Source organism: Cherax quadricarinatus, chromosome 100, assembly GCF_038502225.1.
Source record: "Cherax quadricarinatus isolate ZL_2023a chromosome 100, ASM3850222v1, whole genome shotgun sequence".
Taxonomy (NCBI): Eukaryota; Metazoa; Arthropoda; class Malacostraca; order Decapoda; family Parastacidae; genus Cherax; species Cherax quadricarinatus.
Window position 1 is genome coordinate 9,476,870 of NC_091391.1, and position 26,990 is coordinate 9,503,859.

The 26,990-nt window shown below is 45.0% G+C and overlaps 1 protein-coding gene across 1 annotated transcript in view; it reads right to left on the bottom strand.

The window, feature by feature from the left end:
* Positions 1-380: 380 nt before the first annotated feature.
* Positions 381-26,990, bottom strand: part of LOC128704700 (cytochrome P450 3A41-like) — a 118,893-nt gene continuing 92,283 nt past the window's right edge. The window contains exon 6 of the mRNA XM_070079646.1: positions 381-3,891. Coding sequence (XP_069935747.1) covers positions 3,713-3,891 — 179 coding nt within the window. The 3' untranslated portion in view covers positions 381-3,712. The remainder of the gene's footprint in view (positions 3,892-26,990) is intronic.

Sequence of the window (26,990 nt, forward strand, 5' to 3'; positions counted from 1 at the left end):
CTGAGGCCACGTATATTCCACTGTAAATAGGCCATGATTGGCAATGATAAAGATACTTGAAATCCGCAGGTAAGGGTTCCTATGGACTAGAGAGGTTAGAAAAGTCCACATGTGGAGGCAGCGGAAAACGTTCAAGCAGTGAAGGAACTGTGCGCTGTGAAGAAAGGAGTTTTTGTGCAGATGGAGGAGAGGAGAGAGAAGGAACAGAGGGTGGATCAGTGTCAATTGATGGTTTGGTCTCTGCAATATATTCAGAGATTGCTTCAAGTGTTTCGGAATTCAGAGACGTTGTATGGGAGACAATATTGGAGATGGTAGGGGGAGGATGAGTAAAGATTGGAATGGTAATGGACTGTACCAAGGTAGAGGGGGGAGAAAGGGTGGAGGGAACTGGAGAAGCATGGAAGGGGGCAGAGGAGGCAGAAACCTGGGAGGTGGCAGAAGAGGAAGAAACCTGGGAGGGAACAGGGGAGGTAGGTATAGTACGAGGAGGGTGAACCTCTACACTTGTAACAGAGCCAGTGAGAGGGGAAGAAACCGGTACAGAGACAGGGAAGATAAAATGAGGTGGTGGAAGTAGGGAAGGAGGGGTTAAATGACCCTTTTTTGACTTCTGAGAAGTAGAGGGACGATTGGGAGGAGGTGTCTTACGAGGTCTCGTCGATACTGAGGCTTGTGAGGGAGAACACGAAGAAGCGTGAACAGACTGAGGCGTTGAAGTAGGGACGTCTGAGCCTAGGACAGCAAAAGAATTAGATACAGGAGTGACTATGGGAGAGGTAACCACAGAGGAGGCTGCAGAAGATGAGACCCCAGAAGGGGGGGACGTTTTGAAACATGGGAATAAGAAACACGAGGTAGTCTCCCTTGGAGGCGGAGATGAGAAACTGTCATGGCATAAGGGAGACCTTCTGCCTCTTTGAGGTAACGGATTTCCCGCGCATTTAAGTAGACTTGGCAATGGCGAGAGTGCGAAGGGTGAGCCTCATGACAATTAAGGCAAGAGGGAGGTCGATTGCAAGACGTATTAGAATGGGCATCGGCACTGCAGACTGGGCATTCGGCTATGGATCTGAATATTTAGCTGGATGGCCAAATCACCAGCAATTTCTACACTGCTGCTGTGTAGGGATCACCTTTCAAACTTTTAACCGATGTCCTGCCACATAAACTGAGGATGGGAGTTCACGGCTGCCAAAAGTTAAACTAGCCACATTGCTAGGGTATCGTCTCTGCCTGCAGGCTGGAAGAACATAAGTGTCTACCTTGAGGATTGGGAGATCTTAGAGTTCCAGCTGTTCAAGAATGTCATTGCCACATGTCTGGAAATTTTGTTGAACTATGGTATGGGTCAGAATGACAGTACCACTACAAGAATTGAGGGAATGATGTTTTTCAATAGTGACAGGAACAGTATCGATATGGGAAAGACGAGAAAGCTCATGAGCCTGGGTAGCATTCTGTACAGTGATAATGTGCGTACCACTCTTAAGAGCATGAAAAGAAATATCTTTACCAACATGGCGTAGGAGTGCCTTGCCAATACTGTGGTCAGAAAGATAGGCAGTAGAGGAAGTCGGTCATAAAGTGAAGAATTTAGTCCATTGTTCAGTCTGAAACTGAGCGTGGAAAGGTAGTGAAGGACGTGTCGATCGTTTCTGAGAAGAACGAGAAGGTGGAGAAGTATCATCAGCAGGTAACTGTCATTGGCGTTTAGGCGTGGGACCAGAATTGGTCTGACACGGAACGGGCCGGCAATTCGAAAATTGCCGCACCGTAGAGGGAGAGGCCGGAAGCATAGTCAAAGGAGAGCGGAGGTCAGATAAATCAAAGGAGTCAGTCGAGACCTCAGTACCTGAAGCGGGTGAGGAAACAGCACTGGCAAGAGGTACAGAGGCATGGGGAGTGTCCGAAGAGTGGTCCAAAGACGAGGTGGGGTCAGAACGGGGTGCGGTATCAAGAAGGGGCCCGGGGGAATCAGGTTCATGGACTAGGGCTGCCATGGTTAGGTTACTTCTTTCTGTTTGTTTTTAAGAAAAAAAAAGAAAGAAGAAAAGAAAATAAAAATAAAAAAAAGAATAAAAAAAAGGGGGGACTGGGGAGGGATAGTTCCTAGGAGGAATGAAAGGGCAAGAAATCTCCCTCCATGCCCAAGAGGACCTCAGAACCTCAAGTAGCGTAGATGCAGCATGGAACCCGTGCCATACCCTACCCATCATGCCAGTAAACAAGCAATCCGGGATAGCAACCTCACATCTGCTGAGCTACCTCGGTGGACAAAAGAGAGGGCAGCCGGATATCTGCCACAAAGCATACCTCCTTCAGCCACCACCCCCGGAATCCAAAAGGTGGCTTGCAGAGATACACCCGTCGCCCGAAAGACACTCAAAGCCACTCTCCGGGATACTGGAGAGGGATCGTGACATCCCCAGGCGATCCAGATTCCATGGCAAACAACACCACTGCCAAGAACCTCAACGGAATGGGATGGACCCTGGTACCCTTTCCCCTACCTAGGAACTAGCGTGCCTGTGGGAAAAATCCCAAAGGCCAAAAAGAGGAAGGGCAAAAGGGAGGTGTGGGGAGGGGGAGGAGGAAAGGGAAAAGGGGAGGATGGGGAGGATGGGATAGGGAAGGGAGAATTGGGGGGTAATTAGGTTCGGTCTGAGGAAGAAGACCGACAGGTCTAATTCCTCAGACCAAGAGCCTCTTCACCACGCCAAGGAGCCCCCCTTGAAGAAGAGGTCACACAAAGAAAGAAAGAAAGAAAAAAAAAAGTTTGATAATATCGTTGTGTATTTATACCAACCTTCAACATTTCTGCATTATATTTTTTATACAATGACTTGGACTGAGAGTGATCATTATGAGAACTCTGGAAAGGTTTCCTGGTTTCTGGTTTATTTTCTCCCAGCATTTTCTGTTTTAAGAACATAAGAACATAAGAAAGGATGAACACTGCAGCAGGCCTGTTGGCCCATACTAGGCAGGTCCTTTACAATTCATCCCACTAACAAAACATTTGCCCAACCCAATTTTCAATGCTATCCAAGAAATAAGCTCTGATACGCAAGTCCCACTCAAATCCAACCCCACTCACTCATGTATTTGTCAAACCTAAATTTGAAACTACCCAAAGTCCTAGCCTCAATAACCCAACTAGGTAGACTGTTCCATTCATCAACTACCCTATTTCCAAACCAATACTTTCCTATGTCCTTTCTAAATCTAAACTTATCTAATTTAAATCAATTACTGCGGGTTCTCTTTTGGAGAGATATCCTCAAGACCTTGTTAATATCCCCTTTATTAATACCCATCTTCCACTTATACACTTCGATCATGTCTCCCTCATTCTTCGTCTAACAAGTGAATGTAATTTAAGAGTTTTACATTTGTAAGGTTGAAATCACGAAGAGGAATTATTTATGTAGAATTTTCGGATTTTTCAGGTGTACATCTTTCATTTTCTGTTATAAAATTCCTCAGTCAGAGCCTGATTTATGTTTTTTTATCTATTATTTTTTGTTCTAATATTTAAGGAGAGATAAAAGTCCTTCATATAGAGACCTAACCATCCCTGCCATTCACTTACAAGCAAATAGAATTTTCCTTAAAAAATCGGCATTGACAAAACAAAGATAGGACAAAATAATCTTGCATCGATTCTAGAAATTACTATCTGTCTTGACCAGTCAATGTTTATGAGTATTTAGCTTTGTATGTCGGCCGTGAGAGGTGTGATCACGATATTTACACTTCCATCTGGCCTCAAAAGAAAAAGAGATTGTTCTACTTTCAGTTCCTCACAACCGACGTCCAGGTGCAGTTCTGCTGCCAACACCAGCTTAGCCAGAGCAACTTTGGTCTCCATCAAGGCAAATCTCATGGCTATGGAAACAAGTACAAATTAATTTATGGATTGCTCTATATGTATAAATAAATGTACACACACACACACACATACACACACACACACACACACACACACACACACACACACACACACACACACACACACACACACACACACACACACACACGCACACACACACACATACACACACATACCCCTAACAACAATATTCAATACATCAATCGAAACAGGGAGATTGCCTGAGGCATGGAAGACAGCAAATGTAGTCCCAATCTTTAAAAAAGGAGACAGACATGAAGCATTAAACTACAGACCAGTGTCACTGACATGTATAGTATGCAAAATCATGGAGAAGATTATCAGGAGAAGAGTGGTGGAACACCTAGAAAGGAATGATCTCATCAACAGCAGCCAACATGGTTTCAGGGACGGGAAATCCTGTGTCAAAAACCTACTGGAGTTCTATGACATGGTGACAGCAGTAAGACAAGAGAGAGAGGGGTGGGTGGATTGCATTTTCTTGAACTGCAAGAAGGCGTTTGACACAGTTCCACACAAGAGATTGGTGCAAAAACTGGAGGACCAAGCAGGGATAACAGGGAAGGCACTACAATGGATCAGGGAATACTTGTCAGGAAGACAGCAGCGAGTCATGGTACGTGGCGAGGTGTCAGAGTGGGCACCTGTGACCAGCGGGGTCCCGCAGGGGTCAGTCCTAGGACCAGTGCTGTTTCTGGTATTTGTGAACGACATGACGGAAGGAATAGACTCTGAGGTGTCCCTGTTTGCAGATGACGTGAAGTTGATGAGAAGAATTCACTCGATCGAAGACCAGGCAGAACTACAAAGGGATCTGGACAGGCTGCAGACCTGGTCCAGCAATTGGCTCCTGGAGTTCAATCCCACCAAGTGCAAAGTCATGAAGATTGGGGAAGGGCAAAGAAGGCTGCAGACGGAGTACAGTCTAGGGGGTCAGAGACTACAAACCTCACTCAAGGAAAAAGATCTTGGGGTGAGTATAACACCAGGCACATCTCCTGAAGCGCACATCAACCAAATAACTGCTGCGGCATATGGGCGCCTAGCAAACCTCAGAACAGCATTCCGACATCTTAATAAGGAATCATTCAGGACCCTGTACACCGTGTATGTTAGGCCCATATTGGAGTATGCGGCACCAGTTTGGAACCCACACCTAGCCAAGCACGTGAAGAAACTAGAGAAAGTGCAAAGGTTTGCAACAAGACTAGTCCCAGAGCTAAGAGAGATGTCCTACGAGGAGAGGTTAAGGGAAATCAACCTGACGACACTGGAGGACTGGAGAGATAGGGGGGACATGATAACGACATACAAAATACTGAGAGGAATTGACAAGGTGGACAAAGACAGGATGTTCCAGAGATTGGACACAGTAACAAGGGGACACAGTTGGAAGCTGAAGACACAGATGAATCACAGGGATGTTAGGAAGTATTTCTTCAGCCACAGGGTAGTCAGTAAGTGGAATAGTTTGGGAAGCGATGTAGTGGAGGCAGGATCCATACAAAGCTTTAAGCAGAGGTATGATAAAGCTCACGGCTCAGGGAGAGTGACCTAGTAGCGATCAGTGAAGAGGCGGGGCCAGGAGCTCGGACTCGACCCCCGCAACCTCAACTAGGTGAGTACACACATACACACATGAACCTGGACTAACCTGGGAGGGAAGGTTGGGAGGCAGAGCTCAAAAAAAGGGAGGAAGACTGGGGAAGGAAACTAGAAGAGCTTGACAGGAAAATGGAGGAGAGGATAGATGCAGAGAACAGGAAGTGGGAGCAAGGAGCCATAGTAGCAGAAGTTAAGATACAGTGCTTAGAAGAGGAACTGAGAAACCTGAAATAGCTTAAAGAGAAAAATGACAGTACATACATAACATCAGGAACTTCTGCATCAGGCCCAGATAAGGGGCCTAGAGGGAGAAAAGAAGCTATAGTGTATACAAGGGCCCTATCAGACCCATGTGGGACCAAAGCAAAGACGAGGAGCACACTAGGAACAAATGAGAGGTCTGAAGACATTGAAGAAGCTATGATAAATGCAAAGACTCTAACAGACACCTGCAGTTGAACAATCTAAACCAGCACTCACACATCTTTCCCTATGTCCCCACCCCCACACCATAAAACCCGCCCCTACAGCAGCCCCCTACAGAAACTTTGCCTCCACCTCCACCCCAACTGCAACCCCCATAGGCCCCAGGGCTCCTGCTCCCAAACCCAATTTTCTCTCAGGACCACAGTTTTGAAAAAGAAGTTGAAGATTTGGTACACAGACACAGATGGAATAATGAACAAATATGAGAAGCGGCATGGAAGAATCATTGAGAAGTCCCAAGACATCATAGCAATCACAGAAATGAAACTCACTGACACAATAACAGAATCAATCTTCCCACCTGGATATCAGATCCTGAGGAAAGATAGAAGGAGCAGAGAGGAGGAGGGGATGCACTGCTCGTAAATAAACAATGAAGGTTTGAGGAAATGGAAGGCGTGGACGAGATTTGAGAAACAGATTACATAGTAGATACACTTCAGTCTGGGGAACATAAGGTGATCATTGCAGTGATGTATAATCCACCACAGAACTGTAGGAGGCCAAGAGAGGAATATGAAGAGAGCAACAGAGCAATGGTGGACACACTGGCTGAGGTGGCAAGAAGAGCTCACTCGAGCAAAGCAAAGTTACTGGTTATGGGCGATTTCAACCACAGGGAGATCAACTGGGAAAATCTGGAGCCACACAGGGGTCCTGAAACATGGAGAGCCAAGGTGATGGATTTGGTACTGGAAAACCATATGCATCAAATTGTTAAGGACACTACCAGAGAGAGAGTGGAGGATAAGCCAGCAAGACTGGACCTCATGTTCACCCTGAGCTGTTCAGAAATTGAGGACATAACATATGAGAGGCCCCTAAGAGCTAGTGATCACATGGTTCTGTGCTTTGAATACATAGTAGAGTTAAAAGAGGAGAGGGTAACAGGAGTTGAATGGGAAAAGCCAAACTGTAAAACGGGGGGCTACACTGGTATTAGGAACTTCCTGCCTGGAGTCGATGTGTTCAGTCAATCAATCTTGTAGAATGCACAGCATAGGGCCGTAGACGTGGCTTGTTAGGTAAGACACATATGCAACAGTTAGGTATCTTTATTGTGAAACGTTTCGCCTACACAGTAGGCTTCTTCAGTCAAGTACAGAAAAGTTGATAGAAGCAGAAGATACTTGAAGACGATGTAATCAGTCCATCACCCTTAAAGTTTTGAGGTGGTCAGTCCCTCAGTCTGGAGAAGAGCATTGTTCCATAGTATGAAACAATATGGAGAAGAAGTGACAGGATGGAGCTTTTTATAGCGCCAAGAGGTGAGACGTAGGCCACTAGGAGAGGTAAGAACTCAGATGTTGAGAAGTCAGGTCCCTCTCAAATCCAGCCCCTCTCACTAGTGGAAGTTGTCGAAGTTGATTGCAGGTCTGTACCAAGATACCCTTATGTTGCAGTGTCTGACAGATTGAACATTAAAATGGTATAAAATACCGACAGGTTGTTAGGTAAGACACATATGCAACAGTTAGGTATCTTTATTGTGAAACGTTTCGCCTACACAGTAGGCTTCTTCAGTCAAGTACAGAAAAGTTGATAGAAGCAGAAGATACTTGAAGACGATGTAATCAGTCCATCACCCTTAAAGTTTTGAGGTGGTCAGTCCCTCAGTCTGGAGAAGAGCATTGTTCCATAGTATGAAACAATATGGAGAAGAAGTGACAGGATGGAGCTTTTTATAGCGCCAAGAGGTGAGACGTAGGCCACTAGGAGAGGTAAGAACTCAGATGGTGAGAAGTCAGGTCCCTCTCAAATCCAGCCCCTCTCACTAGTGGAAGTTGTCGAAGTTGATTGCAGGTCTGTACCAAGATACCCTTGTGTTGCAGTGTCTGACAGATTGAACATTAAAATGGTATAAAATACCGACAGGTTGTTAGGTAAGACACATATGCAACAGTTAGGTATCTTTATTGTGAAACGTTTCGCCTACACAGTAGGCTTCTTCAGTCAAGTACAGAAAAGTTGATAGAAGCAGAAGATACTTGAAGACGATGGGGCTGGATTTGAGAGGGACCTGACTTCTCAACATCTGAGACATTTGAAACAGTATAGAGACAAAGATATTACAGAAGTAGCATCGGTAATGGCTACATCAGACACAGACAACAGGTCTGAAGGGAACATGGAAACTAAACTGTATGCAGAGGTCCTGTCAAACCCACATGGGGCCAAAACAAAGACAGGGAGCACACTAGGACAGAATGAGAGGTTGGAAGACATTGACGGAACTAGGGCATGTGCAGGGACCTTACCAGATACCTGTGGGGGCCAGGAACAGGTGAGCAGGAAGGACAAACCAAGGAGCATAGGGGCCATAACTAGGGAAGGGACTGAAGGAAGGAACACTCCACGGGAAGGAACTGAAACACATCAGAGGATGCAATGGGAGTCACAGTGGGAGGCGGAAAGGGAAAGATCAGCGTTTGTCTATGGGCTAGACGAAGCTAAAGGGGAAACTTGTGATGAAAGAAAGCAGGAGGAGAAAAAAGCGATTGAAGGTATCATGAAGGTGATAGGCGAGCGGGACATGACCAAGGTGGCAAATTTTCGGAGAATCGGGTGGTTCACAAAGAAAAGGAATCGGCCTCTCAAAGTAATTTTCAAGGCAGAATCAACTCGAACCATGATCCTGCAGGAGAAAGCACGGCTGAGAGGCAAGCAGGAGTTCCAGAGTGTGTACCTCGACCGAGACAGAACACAGGACGAAAGAAAGACGATGAAAGAGAGAGTTCAAAAACGAAAGGAGAAATGGGAGGAAATGAAAAAGGAGAGCAGAATAACCCAGGAACAAATGGAAGGACAAGCACACTCCCCAGAAACACCTGCAGAAGGACTCCAGCCACGACACCCCTAAGGCAACTGAGCAATCCAAACCAACCATCACACACCGATCCCTCTGTTCCCACCCCCCGCACCACAGTTACAGTATTAGAACAGAAGTTGAAGGTTTGGTACACAAATGCAGATGGACTAACGAAAAAACATTAGGAATGGCAAGAAAGAATCAATGAGACGTCCCCAGACATCATAACAGTTAGAGAAACAAACCTCACGGAGATAAAAACAGATGCAATCCTCCCACAAGGATACCAGATCAAGAGGAAAGATAGAAGGGGCAGAGGGGGAGGTGGGGTTGCTCATCTCGTAAAAAACAGATGGAAATTCGAGAAAATGGAAGGCATAGATGAGACGGGAGAAAGAGACTACATAGTAGGTACACTTCAGTCTGGGGAACACAAGGTGGTCATTGCAGTGATGTATAATCCACCACAGAACTGCAGAAGACCGAGAGAGAAATATGAAGAGAGCAACAGAGCAATGGTGGACACACTTGCTGAGGTGGCAAGAAGAGCTCACTCCAGCAGAGCAAAGGTGCTGGTTATGGAAGATTTCAACCACAGGGAGATTGACTGGGAAAACCTGGAGCCACATGGGGGTCCCAAAAAATGGAGAGCCAAGATGTTGGACGTGGTGCTGGAAAACCTCATGCACCAACATGTTAAGGACACTACCAGAGTGAGAGGGGAGGATGAACCAGCAAGATTGGACCTTGTGTTCACCCTGGGCAGCTCAGACATTGAAGACATCAAGTATGAGAGTCCCCTAGGAGCTAGCGACCACGTGGTTCTGTATTTGAATACATAGTAGAGCTGCAAGTGGAGAGAGTAACAGGAGTTGAATGGGAAAAGCCTGACTATAAAAGAGGGGACTACACAGGGTTGAAGAACTTCCTGCAGGAGGTTCCATGGGACAGAGAACTGGCAGGAAAGCCAGTAAACGAAATGATGGAATATGTAACAACAAAATGCAAGGAGGCAGTGGAAAGGTTTATTCCCAAGGGCAACAGAAACAACGGGAAGACCAGAACGAGACCCTGGTTTACCCGACGGTGTAAGGAGGCAAAAACAAAGTGCAATAGAGAATGGAAAAAGTACAGAAGGCAGAGAACACACGAAAATAGGGAGACCAGTCGCAGAGCCAGGAACGAGTACGCACAGGTAAGGAGGGAGGCCCAGCGACAGTATGAAAATGACATAGCATCGAGAATCAAGACTGACCCGAAACTGTTGTATAGCCACATCAGGAGGAAGACAACAGTCAAAGACCAGGTGATCAGATTAAGGGCAGAAGGTGGAGAACTCACAAGAAATGATCAGGAGGTATGTGAGGAGCTAAACAGGAGATTTAAGGAAGTTTTTACAGAAGAGACAGGAAGGGCTGTGGGAAGACAGCACAGAAGGGAACATCAAGAGGGAATATGCCAACAAGTGTTGGATGACATACGAACAACCGAGGAGGAGGTGAAGAAGCTCCTAAGTGACCTTGATACCTCAAAGGAGATGGGACCAGACATCTCCCCATGGGTCCTTAGAGAAGGAGCAGAGATGCTGTGCGTGCCTCTAACCACAATCTTCAACACATCCCTTGAAACTGGGCAACTACCTGAGAAATGGAAGACAGCAAATGTAGTCCCCATATTTAAGAAAGGAAACAGAAACGAGGCGCTAAACTACAGACCTGTGTCTCTGACATGTATTGTGTGCAAAGTCATGGAGAAGATTATCAGGAGGAGAGTGGTCGAACACCTGGAACGGAACAAGATTATAAATGAACACCAGCATGGGTTCATGGAAGGCAAATCTTGAATCACAAACCTCCTGGAGTTTTATGACAATGTAACAGAAGTAAGACACGAGAGAGAGTGGTGGGTAGATTGCGTTTTCCTAGACTGCAGGAAGGCCTTTGACACAGTTCCCCACAAGAGATAAGTGCAGAAGCTGGAGAATCAGGTGCATGTAACAGGGAGGGCACTGCAATGGATCAGGGAATACCTGACAGGGAGGCAGCAACGAGTCATGGTATTGAAGAGGTATCACAGTGGGCGCCTGTGACGAGCGGGGTCCCACAGGGGTTAGCTCTAGGACCCGTGCTATTTTTGATATATGTGAACGACATGATGGAAGGAATAGACTCTGAAGTGTCCCTATTCGCAGATGATGTGAAGTTGATGAGAAGAATTAAATCAGATGAGGATGAGGCAGGACTGCAAAGAGACCTGGAGAGGCTGGACATGTGGTCCAGTAACTGGCTTCTAGAATTCAATCCTGCGAAATGCAAAGTCGTGAAGATTGGGGAGGGGCAAAGAAGACTGCAGACAGAGTATAGGCTAGGTGGACAAAGACTACAGACCTCACTCAGGGAGAAAGACCTCGGGGTGACCATAACACCGAGCACGTCACCGGAGGCACACATCAACCAAATAACCGCTGCAGCATACGGGCGCCTGGCAAACCTGAGAATAGCGTTCCGATACCTTAATAAGGAATCGTTCAAGGCACTGTACACTGTGTATGTTAGGCCCATACTGGAGTATGCAACACCAGTCTGGAACCCACGAAGATAGGTAGGATAATTGATTCAAACGTAGATGTTAGGGAACTTCAGGAGGATTTAGACAAACTCTACTCTTGGTCAGAAAAGTGGCAGATGCAGTTCAATGTAGATAAATGCAAGGTTCTGAAGCTCGGGAGTGTCCATAACCCTAGCACTTATAAGTTAAATAATGTAGAACTTTACCATACAGATTGCGAAAAGGACTTGGGGGTTATGGTAAGCAGCAACCTTAAACCAAGACAGCAATGCCTAAGCGTACGTAATAAGGCAAATAGATTACTGGGATTTATATCAAGAAGTGTAAGCAACAGAAGTCCAGAGGTCATACTGCAGCTTTATACATCATTAGTAAGGCCTCACTTAGATTATGCAGCTCAATTCTGGTCGCCATATTACAGAATGGACATAAATTCGTTAGAAAACATTCAGCGTAGGATGACTAAATTAATACATAGCATTAGAAATCTTCCTTATGAAGAAAGATTGAAGACTCTTAAGTTACATTCACTTGTTAGACGAAGAATGAGGGGAGACCTGATCGAAGTGTATAAGTGGAAGATAGGTATTAATAAAGGGGATATTAACAAGGTCTTGAGGATATCTCTCCAAGAGAGAACCCGCAGTAATGGATTTAAATTAGATAAGTTTAGATTTAGAAAGGACATAGGAAAGTATTGGTTTGGAAATAGGGTAGTAGATGAGTGGAACAGTCTACCTAGTTGGGTTATTGAGGCTAGGACTTTGGGTAGTTTCAAATTTAGGTTGGATAAATACATGAGTGGGATGGGTTGGATTTGAGTGGGACTTGCACATCAGAGCTTATTTCTTGGGTAGCATTGAAAATTGGGTAGGTCAAATGTTTGTTAGTGGGATGAATTGTAAAGGACCTGCCTAGTATGGGCCAACAGGCCTGCTGCACTGTTCCTCCTTTCTTATGTTCTTATGTTCTTATGTTCTTATCAAGAAGTTAGAGAAAGTACAAAGGTTTGCAACAAGGCTAGTCCCAGAGCTCAGGGGAATGTCGTACGAGGAAAGGTTGAGGGAACTCGAACTGACGACACTGGAGGACAGAAGGGTCAGTGGAAATAAGATAGATGAGCTAAGATTAATTGCAAGTGCAGGAAACATAGATATTATTGCTATAACAGAGACCTGGCTCAATCTGAAAGATAGAGAGATGCCCTCTGAATGTCACATACAAGGCTATAAATTATTCCACACTGACAGGGTCAACAGGAAAAGTGGTGGAGTAGCGATGTATGTCAGAGACAATTTAAATTGTTGTGTTAGACAAGATATAAAATTAGAAGCGTCAGCCACTGAATCTGTTTGGTTACAGCTTCTCGAGGGCCGAGAAAAACTAATTTTGGGTGTGATTTACAGGGCCCCAAATCTTGATAGGGAGTGCAGTAAACTTCTATGGGACGAAATTCGTAAGGCATCTACATACGAAAATGTTGTGCTAATGGGAGATTTCAACTATAGACAGATTGACTGGAGCAATTTGACAGGAAATTTAGAGTCAGGTGACTTTCTTGATACAATCCAGGATTGTTTTTTAAAACAGTTTGTGACAGAGCCAACTAGGGGAAATAACCTCCTTGACTTGGTTCTTGCCAGTAGGGAAACACTAATTAATAATCTTGAGGTTAATGATGAGCTTGGGGAAAGTGATCACAAATCACTCAGTTTTAATATATCATGGAATTCCCCTAATAATGGCAATCAAGTCTCCGTCCCTGACTTTCGCTTGGCTGATTTCATAGGACTGAAAAATTACTTAGGTGGGCTGAACTGGAATGACCTGACTAAGGGTCAGGTAGGTGGTGATGGTTGCCGATATGATGCTTTCCAGGGCATAGTTCTAGCTGCTCAGTCAAATTATGTTCCAAATAGGGAAATCAGATCAAACAAAAATGATCCTAAATGGATGAACAATAGATTAAAATATCTGATTGGTCAAAAGAGAGGCATATATAAGCAAATCAAAAGAGGAGAGGGGCAATTAAGAAATCGATATATTCAGTTAAAGAGAGAAATAAAAAGGGGAATTAGAAAAGCAAAAAGAGATTATGAGGTTAAAGTTGCAAGAGAATCGAAGACTAACCCAAAAGGATTCTTTCAGGTATACAGAAGTAAGATCAGGGACAAGATAGGCCCACTCAAAAGTTCCTCGGGTCAGCTCACTGACAGTGATAAGGAAATGTGTAGAATTTTTAACATATACTTCCTCTCAGTTTTTACACAGGAGGATACCAGCGATATTCCAGAAATGATAAATTATGTAGAACAGGACGATAATAAACTGTGCACGATTAGGGTCACAAGTGACATGGTCCTTAGGCAAATAGATAAATTAAAACCTAACAAATCCCCAGGCCCTGATGAACTGTATGCAAGGGTTCTAAAGGAATGTAAAGAGGAGCTTAGCACACCTTTGGCTAATCTTTTCAACATATCACTACAAACTGGCATGGTGCAAGATAAGTGGAAAATTGCAAATGTGATACCTATTTTCAAAACAGGTGACAGGTCCTTAGCTTCGAACTATAGACCAATAAGCCTAACCTCCATAGTGGGAAAATTTATGGAATCAATAATTGCCGAGGCAGTTCGTAGCCACCTTGAAAAGCATAAATTGATCAACGAATCTCAGCATGGTTTTACAAAGGGGCGTTCCTGCCTTACGAATTTATTAACTTTTTTCACTAAGGTATTTGAGGAGGTAGATCATGGTAATGAATATGATATTGTGTATATGGACTTCAGTAAGGCTTTTGACAGGGTCCCACATCAGAGACTATTGAAGAAAATTAAAGCACATGGAATAGGAGGAGAAATTTTTTCCTGGATAGAGGCATGGTTGACAAATAGGCAGCAGAGAGTTTGCATAAATGGGGAGAAATCAGAGTGGGGAAGCGTCACGAGCGGTGTTCCACAGGGGTCAGTGTTGGGCCCCCTGCTGTTCACAATCTACATAAACGACATAGATGAGGGCATAAAGAGCGACATCGGCAAGTTTGCCGATGACACCAAAATAGGCCGTCGAATTCATTCTGACGAGGACATTGGAGCACTCCAGGAAGATTTGAATAGACTGATGCAGTGGTCGGAGAAGTGGCAGATGCAGTTTAATATAGACAAATGCAAAGTTCTAAATGTTGGACAGGACAATAACCATGCCACATATAAACTAAATAATGTAGATCTTAATATTACGGATTGCGAAAAAGATTTAGGAGTTCTGGTTAGCAGTAATCTGAAACCAAGACAACAGTGCATAAGTGTTCGCAATAAAGCTAATAGAATCCTTGGCTTCATATCAAGAAGCATAAATAATAGGAGTCCTCAGGTTGTTCTTCAACTCTATACATCCTTGGTTAGGCCTCATTTAGATTATGCTGCACAGTTTTGGTCACCGTATTACAGAATGGATACAAATTCTCTGGAAAATGTACAAAGGAGGATGACAAAGTTGATCCCATGTATCAGAAACCTTCCCTATGAGGATAGACTAAGGGCCCTGAAACTGCACTCTCTAGAAAGACGTAGAATTAGGGGGGATATGATTGAGGTGTATAAATGGAAGACAGGAATAAATAAAGGGGATGTAAATAGTGTGCTGAAAATATCTAGCCTAGATGGGATGGGTAGGATTTGAGTGGGACTTGCACATCAGAGCTTATTTCTTGGGTAGCATTGAAAATTGGGTAGGTCAAATGTTTGTTAGTGGGATGAATTGTAAAGGACCTGCCTAGTATGGGCCAACAGGCCTGCTGCAGTGTTCCTCCTTTCTTATGTTCTTATGTTTTAAGTTGGAAAAATTCAGATTCAGGAAGGATATAGGAAAGTACTGGTTTGGTAATAGAGTTGTGGATGAGTGGAACAAACTCCCGAGTACAGTGATAGAGGCCAGAACGTTGTGTAGCTTTAAAAATAGGTTGGATAAATACATGAGTGGATGTGGGTGGGTGTAAGTTGGACCTGATAACTTGTGCTATCAGGACGGTTGCCGTGTTCCTCCCTTAAGTCAATGTGACCTGACCTGAGTAGGTTGGGTGCATTGGCTTAAGCCGGTAGGAGACTTGGACCTGCCTCGCATGGGCCAGTAGGCCTTCTGCAGTGTTCCTTCGTTCTTATGTTCTTAAGTGAAGTAGTGGAGGCAGGAACCATACATAGTTTTAAGAAGAGGTATGATAAAGCTCAGGAAGCAGAGAGAGAGAGGACCTAGTAGCAATCAGTGAAGAGGCGGGGCCAGGAGCTGAGTCTCGACCCCTGCAGCCACAATTAGGTGAGTACGATTAGGTGAGTACACACACACACACACACACACACTCACACGTATACACAAATAACCTGCACATAAAAGAGAGAAGCTTACGACCACGTTTCGGTCCGACTTGGACCATTGACAAAGTCACACTAACCAGAAGTGGAGCAGGACGGCTATATATAGGCAGGAAGAGGTGGTGGTAGTAGTAGTAGTAGAACAAGAATGGTATGTAATACCGACAAGATGAAATTAAGACACATGCGCAACACCCGGGCATCCCCATCGTAGACGTTTCGCCATCCAGCCAGCCACTGGATGGCAAAACGTCCACAACAAAGACAACCAGATGCCGCACACGTGCCTTAATTTCATCAGTAGTTGTAGTGGTAGTAGAAGAGGTAGTAGTAGTGGTAGGGGTAGAAGTGGGGAATAAGGAGGACGAGCCAGTCAAATACAAAAGGAAGGGGAGCACTGTAAGAGAGCTAGGTGCCCGCTGAGGGAGAGCAAGCGCATAGAGGTGCATGAAAGGGGAAGTGGTGAAATAAATGAAGAAGAAACAGAAACACGAGACAGAAGAGAGAAAGACAACGCAGAGGAGAAAAGGAAAGAGGAAAGGGGAAGAGGGAGAAGAAAAATAAAAATAAAAAATAAGGAGTCAGGTTAAGTCACACGTACAATGGATCAGGGAATACTTGTTAGGAAGACAGCAGCGAGTCATGGTACGTGACGAGGTGTCAGAGTGGGCACCTGTGACCAGCGGGGTCCCACAGGGGTCAGTCCTAGGACCAGTGCTGTTTCTGGTATTTGTGAACGACATGTCGGAAGGAATAGACTCTGAGGTGTCCCTGTTTGCAGATGACGTGAAGTTGATGAGAAGAATTCACTCGATCGAAGACCAGGCAGAACTACAAAGGGATCTGGACAGGCTGCAGTCCTGGTCCAGCAATTGGCTCCTGGAGTTCAATCCCACCAAGTGCAAAGTCATGAAGATTGGAGAAGGGCAAAGCAGAGAACAGACAGAGTACAGTCTAGGGGTCCAGAGACTACAAACCTCATTCAAGGAAAAAGATCTTGGGGTGAGTATAACACCAGGAACATCTGAAATGCACATCAACCAAATAACGGCTGCAGCATATGGACGCCTAGCAAACCTCAGAACAGCATTCTGACACATTAATAAGGAATCGTTCAGGACCCTGTACACCATGTACGTTAGGCCCATATTTGAGTATGCGCCACCAGTCTGGAACCCACACCTAGCCAAGCACGTACAGAAACTAGAGAAAGTGCAAAGGTTTGCAACAAGACTAGTCCCAGAGTTAAGAGGTATGTTCTAAGAGGAGAGGCTAAGGGAAATCAACCTGACGACACTGGAGGACAGGAGAGATAGGGGGGACATGATAACGACATACAAACTACTGAGAGGAATTGACAAAGTGGACAAAGACAGGATGTTCCAGAGATTGGACACAGTAACAAGGGAACACAGTTGGAAGTTGAAGACACAGATGAATCACAGGGCTGTTAAGAAGTATTTCTTCAGCCGCAGAGTAGTCAGTAAGTGGAATAGTTTGGGAAGCGATGCAGTGGAGGCAGGATCCATACATAGCTTTAAGCAGAGGTATGATAAAGCTCACGGTTCAGGGAGAGTGACCTAGTAGCGACCAGTGAAGAGGCCGGGCCAGGAGCTCGGACTCGACCCCTGCAACCTCAACTAGGTGAGTACACACACAAATACACTCACACACACACACACATTCGTGGAGTCACGCGGTTTGAGCTCGTGTTTTGGTGGTAATTTCTGACTGTACCATAAGGAATAGAGTGTGGGATATAGGCGTGTGCACGCATGAGAGTGCATATAATCACTTAAGCCCCGAAAAAAGGAAATATAAGTGATCACAGAAAAGAAAACATAGTAAATAGTGGAAGTGCTAAGTGTGTCAGGCCTAAATAGTGTTGCCATAATAAGTGCGACTCAAGACCAGGGAGATAAGAGATATGTGTAGATGTGTCAGTAAATACAGTGAGTGAGTGAAAAAATTAGATGAGCTAGAGACTACAGTGCCTATAGGGAGTTAGTGGAAAAATTACCGAGAAGCATCAAGCATCTTCAACTACGTGGGACCCAGGATGGACGACAACATTACTCCACTGCCAGCCGCACGTAATATTCACCTAGTTTGAGTTGCATGGGGTCAACAGCACCAGTCTCTAGCTGGAAATTGGGGGTCACTCTCCTTGAGCTATCAGAATTAGAATAAGCAGCATTTACTGGCATTTAATTGAATTTATTGAGGTGTAGGAGAGTTAAGCAGTTAATGATAGGTAGCCTAGTATGAGAGGTAGCCTAGCAAAGCCTAGCATACAGAATTGAACGTAATTTTAGGCACACAAGACAGTACAGTGGGAACCAAGAGATTGGGTACATATGCAAAACATATGTAGTACATATGAGGGAAATAAGGACTGCTTACATAAACACACGCACTAGGTGAGTACAGGATCTGCTGTTAGGTGCTTGAATAGCTGTAGCACACACACATACACACATACACACACACATACATACGCACACACACACACACACACACATATACAGGATTTCACACCTTCATGTGAATTGACTCTCTAACCCTCCCTTCTCTCCCCGTCTCTTTGTCTCTTTTCCTCTCTTCCTCTCTCTCTCTCTCTCTCTCTCTCTCTCTCTCTCTCTCTCTCTCTCTCTCTCTCTCTCTCTCTCTCTCTCTCTCTCTCTCTCTCTCTCTCTCTCTCTCTCTCTCTCTCTCTCTCTCTCTCAATCTTTCTGTCTCTTCCTCTCTCTCTTACTCTTTCTGTCTCTTCCTCTCTCTCTCTCTTCTTCTCTCTCTTCCTCTCTCCCTTCCTCTCCCTCTCTTCCCTCTCTCTCTCTTCCTCTCTCTCTTCCTCTCTCTCTCCCTCTCTCTCTCTTCCTCTTTCTCTTCCTCTCTCTCTTCCTCTCTCTCTCTCTCTTCCTCTCTCTCTTCCTCTCTCTCTCTCTTCCTCTGTCTCTCTCTTCCTCTCTCTCTCTCTTCTTCTCTCTCTTCCTCTCTTTCTTCCTCTCTCTCTCTCTCTCTTTTTTTTTTTTTTTTTTTTACACAGGGTTTGACAAGGTTAAGGATCCCTAGCTTTATTGACAGCTATATTACAGGTTAAGGATTCCTAACTTTATTGGCAAGCTAAGAGCTGTTACCTACATCAGCTCATTTGAAAGCATTTTTATTGTTATGAGACATACAAGTAGGGAACAGGATGAAGTTGGAGCCATCTGTGGGCCAGCATTTTCATTTGATCAACTGACTTTATCTCGTTGACATCATTATGCTGTACGAATGTGTTCCATACTCGAGTCATCCTGGGTATGTATGATTTCAGATGGAGTGATGTTCTGGAGAAGGGTACAGCCAGAGTGAAGTTGCTGCTTTCTGCCCGTCTTGTGGCATAAAAGCTTGTTTCACGCTGTCCTCGAAGTGGATCCAAGTGTGGTATTTTGACAATATTGGCCTTGTACATAACAGTAAGGCCACCCACATCCCTCCTATGTTGAAGGCTATGCTGAAATGACAGATCTATCCAGGATGGGTCCAGGCGAGAGATGAGACGTCTTGCTCTGTTCTCTACTCTGTCAAACAGTCGCAGATGAGAGAGGGGGCAGGCAAACCAAGAAAGTGGAGCATACTCAAGGTGTGAGCGTACTTGTGCCTCGTACAGGATCTTGCAACCCCTACTGTCAAGCAGTTGCGAGATACGGCGAGGTGCTGTAAGCTTCCTGGCTGCCTTGTTTGCAAGATTTACAACATGGTTCTTCATGGTTAGTTTGGAGTCAAATTTCACCCCAAGGATATCAACTTCTTCTCCAGGTGCCAACATCCTCCCATTCATCCTTACTACTGCACCAGCATTACCATCATGGTGCCTAGAGACGATCATCATTTGCGTTTTCTCAGGTGCAAATGTTACTTGCCATCTATTTCCCCAAGCTGATATAGCTCTCAGCTGGTGATTGATGTAGCTTAGAGCAGCTGGCATTTCTTCTCTTGGATAAGTGAATGTCAGTGTACAGTCGTCTGCATATGCATGTGATTCTGGGATGAGATGAAGAAGGTCGTTGAAGTAGACATTCCATAACAATGGACCCAGCACGCTTCCTTGTGGAACGCTTGCCCCAATAGGATGCCTTGCTGATTCCGTTCCATTGAGGACTACACTTAGAGATCTACCATGAAGGTAATCACTGAGGAGACATAGCGTAGAGCCTGCAATTCCCAGTGCTTGAAGTTTTGCTAAGAGGCCCTGGTGCCACACCCGGTCGAAAGCACCAGCAATGTCCAGTGCTACCACACAGCTGACTTTGGATTCATCCAGTGACTGGTGCCGCTTAGTGGAGAGGTTTAACAACAGATCAGCAGCAGAGTAACCTTTCCTGAAGCCATATTGACGATCACAAAGTAGTGAGTGGTAGTCAAAAAAATTTGTCATTTGTCTTGAGATTATTGTCTCAAGGATCTTACCAGTGATTGACAGGAGTGACACTGGTCTGTACTTGCTGATTTCTGCTCTGCTCTTCTTTTTGTGAACAGGGACTGCATTTGCCTCTTTCCATAGAGAGGGCCATTTACACTGTACTAGGCAGTGCTTAAAGATGCGAGTTAGAGGTGCTGCTAGCTGGTCTGCACATCTTCTCAACAAAGGGAGAGGACAAAAAAGCGAAAGGAGCTAGGAAAGGAAACAAGGATGGAACCAGCAGAGGTCAGTCAGAGCAGAACAGAGAAGCAAGGGCAAGCACACACACAACTATCCTCAGAACCACACAACCTATCACACCATCCCAACACACACTACAATCCATACCCACAGCTTCCACCCAACTCCCCAACCATAGAATCCCACAGTATGCTACCAGGTCTCCCACCCCCACAGGCCCCCAAACCACAGTATTGGAAAGGAAACTGAAGGTATGGTACACAAACGCTGATGGAATAACAAACAAGTGGGAGGAGTGGCACGAAAGAGTCAAAGAGACATCACCGGACATCATAGCGCTCACAGAAACCAAGCTTACGGGTATAATAACAGATGCCATCTTTCCAACGGGATACCAGATCATGAGGAAAGACAGAAGGAACAGGGGGGAGTGGAGGAGTGGCACTGCTGATCAAACACCGATGGAATTTTGATGAGCTGGAGAGAGGAGACTGCGGAGAAGAAAGTGAGTACATAGCGGGAATGCTTCACTCTGGAGGTCTCAAGGTGGTAATTGCAGTGATGTATAACCCACCACAAAACAGCAGGAGACCAGGGCATGAGTATGACGAGAGCAATAGAGCGATGGTTGACACACTGGCTGCAGTGGCCAGAAGAGCTCATGCTTGCAGGGCAAAGCTCCTGATCATGGGCGACTTTAACCACAAGGAGATCGACTGGGAGAACTTGGAGCCACATAGGGGCCAAGATACATGGAGGGCTAAGATGATGGAGGTGGTACTGGAAAACTTCATGTACCAACACGTAAGGGACACTACAAGAGAGAGTGGAGAGAATGAACCAGCAAGACTGGACTTAGTATTCACATTGAGCAGTGCAGATATTGAGGACATCACATATGAAAGTCCCCTTGGGGTCAGTGATCATGTGGTTTTGAGCTTCGAATACACAGTAGAGCTACAAATGGACGGGGAAGCAGGAAGGCCAGGACTAATGAAACCAAACTACAGGAAAGGGGACTACACGGGAATGAGGAACTTCTTGAACGAAGTTCAGTGGGACAGAGAACTGGCAGGGAAGCCAGTTAATGAGATGATGGAATTTGTAGCAACAACGTGCAAGGAGGCTGAGGAGAGGTTTGTACCCAAGGGTAACAGGAATAATGAAAAAGCCAGGATGAGCCCATGGTTCACCCAAAGGTGCAAGGAGGCAAAAACCAAGTGTGCTAGGGAATGAAAGACATATAGAAGGCAAAGGACCCAGGAGAATAAGGAGAGCAGTCGTAGAGCCAGAAACGAATATGCACAGATAAGAAGGGAGGCCCAACGACAATATGAAAACGACATAGCAGCGAAAGCCAGATCTGACCCAAAGCTGTTATACAGCCACATCAGGAGGAAAACAACAGTCAAGGACCAGGTAATCAGGCTAAGGAAGGAAGGAGGAGAGACAGCAAGAAATGACAGTGAAGTATGTGAGGAACTCAACAAGAGATTCAAAGAAGTGTTCACAGAAGAGACAGAAGGGGCTCCAGAGGGACGGAGAGGTGTGGCACGCCACGATGTGCTGGACACAGTGCACACAACCGAGGAAGAACTGAAGAGGCTTCTGAGTGAGCTAGATACCTCAAAGGCAATGGGGCCAGATAACATCTCTCCATGGGTCCTGAGAGACGGAGCAGAGGCGCTATGTGTACCCCTAACAACAATATTCAATACATCTATCGAAACAGGGAGATTGCCTGAGGCATAGAAGACAGCAAATGTAGTCCCAATCTTTTAAAAAGGAGACAGACATGAAGCATTAAACTACAGACCAGTGTCACTGACATATATAGTATGCAAAGTCATGGAGTAGATTGTCAGGAGAAGAGTGGTGGAACATCTAGAAAGGAATGATCTCATAAACAGCAGCCAACATGGTTTCAGAGACGGGAAATCCTGTGTCACAAACCTACTGGAGTTCTATGACAAGGTGACAGCAGTAAGACAAGAGAGAGAGGGGTGGGTGGATTGCATTTTCTTGGACTGCAAGAAGGCGTTTGACACAGTACCACACAAGAGATTAGTGCGAAAATTGGAGGACCAAGCAGGGATAACAGGGAAGGCACTACAATGGATCAGGGAATATTTGTCAGGAAGACAGCAGCGAGTAATGGTACGTGGCGAGATGTCAGAGTGGGCACCTGTGACCAGCGGGGTCCAACAGGGGTCAGTCCTAGGACCAGTGCTGTTTCTGGTATTTGTGAACGACATGACAGAAGGAATAAACTCTGAGGTGTCACTGTTTGCTGATAACGTGAAGTTGATGAGAAGAATTCATTCGATCGAAGACCAGGCAGAACTACAAAGGGATCTGGACAGGCTGCAGACCTGGTCCAGCAATTGGCTCCTGGAGTTCAATCCCACCAAGTGCAAAGTCATGAAGATTGGGGAAGGGCAAAGAAGACCGCAGACGGAGTACAGTCTAGGGAGGCAGAGACTACAAACCTCACTCAAGGAAAAAGATCTTGGGGTGAGTATAACACCAGGCACATCTCCTGAAGCGCACATCAACCAAATAACTGCTGCAGCATATGGGCGCCTGGCAAACCTCAGAACAGCATTCCGACATCTTAATAAAGAGTCGTTCAGGACCCTGTACACCGTGTACGTTAGGCCCATATTGGAGTATGCGGCACCAGTTCGGAACCCACACCTAGCCAAGCATGTAAAGAAATTAGAGAAAGTGAAAAGGTTTGCCACAAGACTAGTCCCAGAGCTAAGAGATATGTCCTACGAGGAGAGGCTAATGGAAATCAACCTGACGACACTGGAGGACAGGAGAGATAGGGGGGACATGATAACGAGTTACAAAATACTGAGAGGAATTGACAAGGTGGACAAAGACAGGATGTTCCAGAGACTGGGCACATCAACAAGGGAAGCTGAAGACACAGATGAATCGCAGGGATGTTAGGAAGTATTTCTTCAGCCACAGAGTAGTCAGGAAGTGGAATAGTTTGGGAAGCGATGTAGTGGAGGCATGATCCATACATAGCTTTAAGCAGAGGTACGATAAAGCTCATGGTTCAGGGAGAGTGACCTAGTGGTGACCAGTGAAGAGGCGGGGCCAGGAGCTTGGACTCGACCCCTGCAACCTCAACTAGGTGAGTACAACTAGGTGAGTACACACACACACACACACATACACACACAACGTGAGGCTCAGGCAGGGATAACAAGGAAGGCACTATAATGGATCAGGAAATACCTGTCAGGAAGACAGCTGCTAGTCATGGTACGAGGCGAAGTGTCAGAGTGGGCGCCTGTGACGAGCGGGGTTCCACAGGGGTCAGTCCTAGGACCAGTGCTGTTTCTGGTATTCGTGAACGACATGACATAAGGAATACACTCAGTAGTGTCCCTATTTGCAGATGATGTGAAGTTGATGAGAAGGATTCAATCGGACGAGGACCAGGCATAACTACAAAGGGACAGGCCTGGTCAAGCAATTGGCTCCTGGAGTTCAACTCCACCAAGTGCAAAAGTAATGAAGACTGTGTATGGGCAAAGAAGGCAGTCTAAGGGGTCAGAGACTACAAACCTCACTCAAGGAAGAGGATCTTGGGGTGAGTATAACTCCGGAAACATCTGAGACGCACATCAACCAAATAACTGCTGCAGCATATGGGCACCTAGCAAACCTCAGAACAGCATTCCGACATCTTAATAAGGAATCGTTCAGGACCCTGTACACTGTGTACGTTAGGCCCATATTGGAGTATGCAGCACCAGTTTGGAACCCACATCTAGCCAAACACGTTAAGAAACCAGAGAATATGAAAGGTTTGCAACAAGACTAGTCCCAGAGCTAAGGGGTATATCCTACGAGGAGAGGTTAGGGGAAATCGACCTGACGACACTGGAAGACAGGAGAGATAGGAGGGACATGATAACTACATATAAAACACTGATAGGAATTGACAAGGAGGACAGAGACAGACTGTTCCAGAGATGGGACACAACAACAAGGGACACAGTTGGAAATTGAAGACACAGACGAATCACAGGGATGTTAGGAAGTATTTCTTCAGTCACAGAGTAGTCAGGAAGTGGAATAGTTCGTGAAACGATGTAGTGGAGGCAGGATCCATTCGTAGCTTTAAGCAGAGGTACGATAAGGCTCATGGTTTAAGGAGAGTGACCCAGTAGCGACCAGTGAAGAGACGGTGCCAGGATCTATGACTCGACCCCTGCAACCACAACCAGGTGAGCACACACACACATACACACACACACAAACACACTGCTAACTGAACTAGACACCTCAAAGGCGATGGGACCAGAAAACATCTTTCCGTGGGTCCTTAGAGAGGGAGCAGAGACACTGTGTATGCCACTAATAACAATCTTCAACACATCCATTGAAACTGGGCAACTACCGGAGGTATAGTACATGGCAAATGAAGTCCAAATTTTTAAGAAAGGTGATACACATGAGGCATTAAACTACAGACCAGCGTCACTGACATGTATAATATTCAGTCATGGAGAAGATTATCAGGAGAAGAGTCGTGGAGCACATGTGAAGGACTGGGCTCATGCATAACAATCAACATGGTTTTAGTGATAGGAAATCCTTTGTCAAAATTCTTCCTGAATTCTTCGACAAGGTAACAGAAGTAAGACATGACAGAGAGGGATGGGTAGGTTGCATCTTTTGGGACTGTAAGAAGGTTTTTGACACGGTACCACACAAGAGACTGGCTCAAAAATTAAAGGAGCAAGTAGGAATAGTAGGAAAAGCACTGCATTAGATCAGTGAATGCCTGACAGGAAGGAAACAAAGCTATGAAACTTGAGGAAGGACAAAGAAGACCGCAGACGAAGTACAGGCTACGGGGTCAAAGGCTGCAAACTTCACGTAAGGAGAAGGATGTTGGTGTAAGCATTATACCGAGCACATCCCCTGAGGCTCGCATCAATCAGATAACCGTTGCAGCAAATGGGCGCCTGGCAAACTTGAGAACAGCATTTCAATATCTAGAAAGGAGTCATTCACAACAATATAAACCGTGTACGTCAGGCCCATTTTGGAGTATGCGACACCAGCACGGAACTCACACTTAGTCAAATACGTCAAGAAAGTGGAGAAAGTGCAGAAGTTAGCAACAAGACTAGTCCCAGAATTGAGGGGTGTGTCTGATGAGTGAGGTTAAGGGAACTCAACCTGATGACACTAGAGTATAGGCGGGATATGGGGGATATGATAAGGACGTATAAAATACTGAGAGGAATTGACAAGGGGCTAGAATGTTTCTGAGATGAGACACAGGAACAAGGGGCCTCAGCTGGAAACTGAAAACTCTAATGAGTCATAGGGATGTTAGGAAGTATCTCTTTAGCCTTATAGATGTCAGGAAGTGGAATAATCTGGATAGTGAAGTAGTGGAGGCAAGATCCATACATAACCTTAGGATGAATGACAAGGCTTAGGGGCGGGAAGAGAGAGTGACCTAGCAGTGGCTAGGGAAGAGACGGGGCCAGCAGCTGTGAATCGACCCCTGCAACCAAATTTAGGTGAGTTCATATAGGTAAATACACACACACACAGACCTGACACAAACACACGCCTCACGGAGATATCTCACAAACACACAGGACCTGTGAATCGAACCCTGCAGACACTTACAGGTGAGTACATACACATACACACACCTAACACACAGACACACACACAAACACTCATACTTACGCAAATAATAATAATAATAATAATAATAATAATAATAATAATAATAATAATAATAATAATAATAATAATAATAATAATAATAATAGGATATGATACATAGTTGTACAAGAGCATTATATATAGAGAATTATGGGCAGCTTAAAATTATCTTAAGATTAACTAAGCAATATATTCAGTGGTAAAAATTACAGAAAGCAATTTGCTATATAAGATACATTTAAGTATTTTAAACAATGAAATTTGAACATTTCAATTATGAACCATTATAGTTGTACAAATTCGTAGCATTAAAATGAATAATGTAATAAAGTTGGTAGAATTACCGACAATATGTAAAGTAAAAGGACACAAGTGCAACTAATGTGACATTTATTGTGGCAACGTTTCGCTCTCCAGGAGCTTTATCAAGCCATTACAAACAATACATGGACACAGAGGGTATATAAAGGCTCAGAGTGAGGTGAATACTAGTGAGGTACCATTTCGATGTTCACTAGTGGTAGTAGTAGTAGTAGTAGTAGTGGTAGTAGTGGTAGTGACAAAACTAATACAATATGGTAGAGCAATTAATTCGTACATGAGTAAAAGGATATAAAAGCTATTACTTGGGTAACATAAAAATAGGTTGGACAAATATAAACTGGAATGAGGCAGCTTGTTTCAGTGTTCACCATATTGTATTACTTTTGTCACTACCACTACTACCACTACTACTACTACTACTACCACTAGTGAACATCGAAATGGTACCTCACTAGTATTCACCTCACTCTGAGCCTTTATATACCCTCTGTGTCCATGTATTGTTTGTAATGGCTTGATAAAGCTCCTGGAGAGCGAAACGTTGCCACA